Genomic DNA, 6,235 nt, shown 5'->3' with positions numbered 1-6,235 from the left:
GTAGGAGTTAGGTCCTGTGTCCTTTTTCATGTTCTTTCCTTCTAAGTTCTCTACATGATAGTTGTTCCATAAGTATTTGTGGAATAAAAGAGAAGGTCTCTTCCAGCTCCAAATGTCTACAATGCCATGTAGAATCATATTTGTCACACACACACCCGACTGTGATCCAGCTGTTCCTATGGGATTTGGTTGTTCCCAATATCAGGATAAATTTTGTTCTGGGAACAATGTTCTAAGTGATGATACATACTCCAAAGAGGCCACAGAGGCCTGTTTAACCCATCCTGTGACACAGATACTCATGCTGTTAGCACCAGCCTGTGCTTAGGATCCTAGGAGTAGGAACTTACATGGAGCAGGGAGTGGGAACACTTATTTGTTCAACACGAATTAAGTGTCTTAATTCAACATGAATTAAGTGTTACATACGTGAGATAGAATGTGGACACGAGGCCCCGACTCTCTAATAGAACTTTTGGTGAGAACTAGACTTTGACCAAATGTGTTCCTCTACCATCCAAAACCCTTCAGTGCCGTCTGTCCAGCACTCCTAAAAGCAATTCACACTCCTTACTATGTATGCCCTGCAACTCCCTGGATGTTTGGCTCCTGCGGGCTTTTCTACCCTTATCTGATTTCACTCTCCCCGCTTCTCAGCCTGTTGTAAGTTCCAGGCATGCTCTGTCCAACTTCAGTAAACCAAGAGCCTGACTCCCTGTGGACCACTGCACTTTCTGTTGCTTCTCTCCCTGGAATCTTCTGCTGACTATTGCTGGCCCATCTCATCTTTCAAGCAACATCTCATTTCCTCTCAGCAGACTTTTCTATTGGGAACGGTCTCCTCTAATTTCTCTCCAGCACATCGGCTTGGTTTATGGTCTTTAGAGCAGTGCTTCTCAAATTTCAAGTGCACACCAATCTCTTGGGGGTATTGTTACAATGCAGGTCCTGACTCAGTAGGTCCTGGGTGAAGCCTGAGATTGTGCATTTCCAACAAGCTCCCGGGTTACGCCTGTGCCTCTGACTACACTTTGAGCAGCCCTGCTCTAGAGAATGTATCCCACCCCACTGTTGTCTCAGGAAGCTCTTTGTTTCTGGATGCTTGCCTCTCCCCAGCCTGGAATGAGGGCTCAGGAAGGCACCATCGCCCATCGTGTTTACCCCTGTCACCGCTGTGCCAGAACAGCACCTGCCTAGCATATAGTATCCACTAAATAAATAACTACTAGATAAATTCAGAGATTTCAAGTGTGATGAGTGTTACACCAAGGAATGTACATGGTGCTGTAGAAGCTAATCCCATCTGGAGAGACAGCGATGGAGTCCTTGCCAATGTGCAGCATTAGACTTTTGCACAAATTTGTAGGACGCATTTTCCCAACTCTTCCTGTTCTCTGTCCAATGCGTCCACTGTGATAGGTCATCCTGACTAACCCGTCTTCCAAAGTCTCCAGGGTCAAAAATTACCTATTATTCTCCCTACTCAAGGCTAAATGAATCTCCTGGGCCCCAGAATGGGTGACATTGGCTATGGTAGGAGGCAAGCAATCTGATTGAGATGTTTTTGTTTGTGGATGGCAGATATACCTTACTACTGTCTGGTGGTACTTTTATTTGGTTAAAAAAAAAGGTGCTTATTAATCTAATTGTCTGGTGCTGTTTCAGGTAGTGGAGTACAAATATTTAAGCCTAGGAAAGCCACCAAAAACAAGAAGAAAAAAACTTGCTTTTTTTTTTTTTTTTTTGCTTCCTCCAGTACTGAACCCGCAAGTTATCTAAAGCCCAGGGGAAACTGAGGACTGATAGAGGGGAAAGGGGAGATGAGTAATGTTGGAGGTGTGGAGTGATTATCTGTACCTTTTGTAAGATAATAAGTCCCCAGTTAGGGGTTGTGGAGGAGGAAGCATGTGCTCACAGACATTAAGAGTGAGGGTGCTGGAATCCTTCTACGTTACTAAGTGCCATTTTGATAACTACATAACCTCTGTAAACCTCAGTTTCTTCATCTGTAAAATGGGCCAACAAGACATCTGTCTCTTGATGTGCTGTGAGAAGTAATGAAATAATGAAGGTCAACTGGGAGTACAATGCTCGGCACTGAGCAGCAGCTCAAAAATGGTAGACATTATTATCATCATCTTCTGAATAAACAGGTTGATGGAACGGAGAGTTAAGAACAGAATCTAAATCAGAGTGACGGGGAATATTGCATTTTTGATAGGCTTGGGACCACGCCTTGGTTAGAAAGTGCAGAGTCGGACCGTAAAAGGAAGCGGTGATGGCAGAGGTGGCGGAAGCCATAAGAATCATTTGCAAAGGGACTGATGCTCTTGTCCACAAGGAATCATCCCTTCATAAACATTTGGCTGCTTCTGAGACACTTGAGTAAGTATCTAATCCATGTCAGAATGACCAGCTACTTTTCTCAGATGACTTGCCACACCAAACGTTCAGCTTCCTACCATTTGTATTCATGTGTATTCATGTGGTGCCCCAACTTTTCAAGTTAACACCTCTCTCACTATGCTGCATTCACTAGGTCATTCCACAGCTAGCAGAGGACACGGGCTGCCAGCACTGTCTGACGTTAGCAATGAAAGAAAGGCTTCCCCGAACCACTGGTTCTCAGCCTCAGCCCAGTGCAGTTTCACCTCCCGAGGACACTGGCAATGTCTGGTTGACACCACTGCAGGGGGTGGGGAAGGGGACCACCGGCATCTAACCAGAGATGCTGCTAAACATCCTACAATGCACAGGACAAAAAAAAATTACTTGACTGAAAGCAGAAACTGAGAAAACTTGTCCTTAAACTGTTCTTTCTTTTAACCTTTCTGGTTCTCAATTCCCCTATTAAATTCAGCCACTAAATAGTATGCATGATCTGCCAACTCTGACATTCTAGGAGTCTTTTTTTTTTTTCTGACCTCCAAGAATTTTGCTTCTAAAATTAACCAGCGAGGAGTGGTTTAGACAGACTTTTCTTTTTCTTGTGCCGAAAGAGGCCAATCCACAGTCTGCTATAGCTTTTCTGTGGCCTCAGCTGTAGCATTTCATCAACAGCCTCTCAGTTGGCAACAGGGTGGGGATGGTGGGGGGGGGAACAAGCCTGCAGAGAAGCCTACACCCAAAGTAAGCAGTAATTTCCCATTTATGGTGTATGATGCGCTTTCGTTGTTTCTCAAAACCAGTTTGGTTTGAAGATTATAACCCTGTTGACACTAGCCCACCTTGTGAAACTGACAGGCCCACACACCTTTGGTGAAGGAATGTGTTTCTTACCCATTATCTGAGAACCTGTGAGCAGCTTAATAAATACACTGAAGGAGGATTTCTGGTACATGCTTATCTGAACAAAGGCCAATTATATTCCACCTCAAGAACTTGCAAAGGAATGCATTAATCGATTTAAGCAATTAAAAGAAAGCCCCTACCACAAATAGACAACAAATGCCACCAACACTGATGAAAGAACACTGTCAAGTGACCTCAGCAAGGCACTGAGAAATCTAATCAGTGACAACTTTTTAAAGGTCGGTTCAAAACAAGTAATTCTTGTGGACATCAACACAACCCTTTCACTCTGGTGAAACAGTTAAGTAGTGAGGGTCATGGGGCTTTCGCAGCCACATAAAGGAGAGAAGTAAAAGCAATTAGACAAAATGGGTGCTGTCATCCCACTTTCCAGACCCCAGAGCCACACTAAACACAGAGATGCAACTTTTCCACTTCATTTTTCAGGCAGCACATTCCAAATGAGAATGCCATAGCTTGATTTTTCTTTCTTACCAATGCTGGCTGGATGTTTCTTAGCCATCTAGAGCCTGGGGAGAGGAAAAAAACAAAACAGGAAATCCATGGATGATGCTATGAATTGATCACCTAGGTTGGAATCCCAAAGTATTTCTTCAACACTCAGAACTGTTGCTGAAAACTGCCCTGCTTGAAGCTACCCGCCAGCAGAAGAAAAAAGTCCAGATTCATGGATGGCCACTTCCCAATCAGGTGGAATTCCATTGAGTAATAGCATCAGCACCACTTGGAGGCTCTTTTGACAAGGAGATTCTCAGACTCCACCCCAGACCTACCGGATCAGAATCTGCATCCACATTAAAATTTGAGAAAGACTGCTCTACAGGGCCTTCAAGAGTATTTTATTTTTTGCCTTCTCTCAGCCTGAATTTCCTCAACTGGAGAATGGAAATATAACAAAGTGCATATACAGGAAAAAAAACAAAACTGAAGGAACGCAGTTCACATGATTGTGGGGGTGATTATGGGGAACTTCTCCAAGTTCTACACTTGTGCGGTTTTTAACGCTGTAAGATCAGCGTTACTTCTTTTGTAATGGGGGAAAATAATTTTTAAGTACGACGCTCTCTCAGAATACTGTACTGATGATTTTTAAAGGAACCGATTTATCAGGGCCCAGCACAATGCAAGCCACACTTTACTGCAGACACTTCAGAGGTGTTAGGTGAAGTGAACGGAGCCAGCCCCGCAGCTTCTTCCACCCTGGCAGCCGGCGAGCAGCTCTCTCTCGTCCCCGAAAACTGGCCCTCGTAGATTCGCCCTCTGCTTCTGCAAACCTTGGCCTGACAAACCTCGGGGTCCGCTGAACCTCTGGTGGGATCTGTAGTTGCAGGAGCGTCCCGCAGGCTCTGTAACTTTCCCCGGGATGAAATAAATAAATAAAGACCGTAAGTGCTGAGATAGCGGGCCCCGAGATATTTTTCGCTTTCTGTAATCAGCCACGAAAAGAGGAGGCAGGGGAGGGGAGTAAAAAGTCGCGATCCGGCCCGGAAGGGGCTCCAGGAAAACTCGTCTGGGCGACAGCAGGACCCTCTGCGCCTAACTTAGTGAGCTTTTCTCGGCTGGCATTTTGTCTCCCATAGCGAAAACTGCAAGAGAGCGGAGTGGAGTTTCCGGAGAGAAGGGCTCAGGCTGGCGTCCTGGGCGGGCCAGTCCCCTTGGCGAGCCTCTGGGCCTTCCTACCCTCCTTCGCCACCCGTCCTCCTCCCTTTTGCAGGGGGCGGGCGGGAGGCAGCCGAGGCAGGATGTGCGTGCGCACGCGCTCACGCAAATACGGCTGAGGAGTTCTGTTCCTCGGGCATTTTCCGAGGAAGTCTGGAGCAATTAGGCTCAGTCCGGGGAGAGCCAGCGAGAGAGCGGGCGGCGCAGCCGGCTCGTCTCGGCTGCCTCGCAGGGAAGGAGGGGGCGGCCGGCCGCCCGGCGGCGACCCCGGGCCCCGGCCGCCACCATGGGCTTCGAGCTGGACCGCTTCGACGGCGACGTGGACCCGGACCTGAAGTGCGCGCTGTGCCACAAGGTCCTGGAGGACCCGCTGACCACGCCGTGCGGCCACGTCTTCTGCGCCGGCTGCGTGCTGCCCTGGGTGGTGCAGGAGGGCAGCTGCCCGGCGCGCTGCCGCGGTCGCCTCTCGGCCAAGGAGCTCAACCACGTCCTGCCGCTCAAGCGTCTCATCCTCAAGCTCGACATCAAGTGCGCGCACGCGGCGCGCGGCTGCGGCCGGGTGGTCAAGCTGCAACAGCTGCCCGAGCACCTCGAGCGCTGCGACTTCGCGCCCGCTCGCTGCCGCCACGCGGGCTGCGGCCAGGTGCTGCTGCGGCGCGACGTGGAGGCGCACATGCGCGACGCGTGCGACGCGCGGCCGGTGGGCCGCTGCCAGGAGGGCTGCGGGCTGCCCCTGACGCACGGCGAGCAGCGCGCCGGCGGCCACTGCTGCGCGCGGGCCCTGCGGGCGCACAACGGTGCGCTGCAGGCCCGCCTGGGCGCGCTGCACAAGGCGCTCAAGAAGGAAGCGCTGCGCGCGGGCAAGCGCGAGAAGTCGCTGGTGGCGCAGCTGGCCGCCGCACAGCTGGAGCTGCAGATGACCGCTCTGCGCTACCAGAAGAAGTTCACCGAGTACAGCGCACGCCTCGACTCGCTCAGCCGCTGCGTGGCCACGCCGCCCGGCGGCAAGGTAGGCACCCGCCGCCCGCCCCGACCCCCTGCCGGGCTCCTGGGTCCCCGGGGCGCCTCCCAGTCCCTTTGGGCACGGGGGTCCCGGGAGCATCTCTGCCTCCCTCTTCTGACACTGCTTGCCAGATAGATCACCGTGAGCAAGGTCGGGGAATCGGCCTAAACTTGGGAACTGTGGTCCTTTGACAGATTAGACTCAGGGTGAAGTATAGCTCCAGCAGCTTCAGGGGTTCTGGAAAGACTCAAAGGAATCCGT

At 50.4% G+C, this 6,235-nt stretch overlaps 1 protein-coding gene across 1 annotated transcript in view; it reads left to right on the top strand.

Annotated features, from left to right (window-relative positions):
• The first annotated feature begins 4,972 nt into the window (after nt 1-4,972).
• PDZRN3 (PDZ domain containing ring finger 3) overlaps nt 4,973-6,235 on the top strand; it is a 252,345-nt gene continuing 251,082 nt past the window's right edge. Inside the window, exon 1 of the mRNA XM_060109656.1 lies at nt 4,973-5,980. Within this exon, the coding sequence (XP_059965639.1) occupies nt 5,258-5,980 (723 nt within the window). The 5' untranslated portion in view covers nt 4,973-5,257. The remainder of the gene's footprint in view (nt 5,981-6,235) is intronic.

This window comes from Mesoplodon densirostris, chromosome 10, assembly GCF_025265405.1.
Source record: "Mesoplodon densirostris isolate mMesDen1 chromosome 10, mMesDen1 primary haplotype, whole genome shotgun sequence".
Lineage (NCBI taxonomy): Eukaryota > Metazoa > Chordata > Mammalia > Artiodactyla > Ziphiidae > Mesoplodon > Mesoplodon densirostris.
The sequence above is the reverse complement of the archived record's forward strand: the minus strand, read 5'-3'. Positions and strand labels throughout refer to the sequence as shown.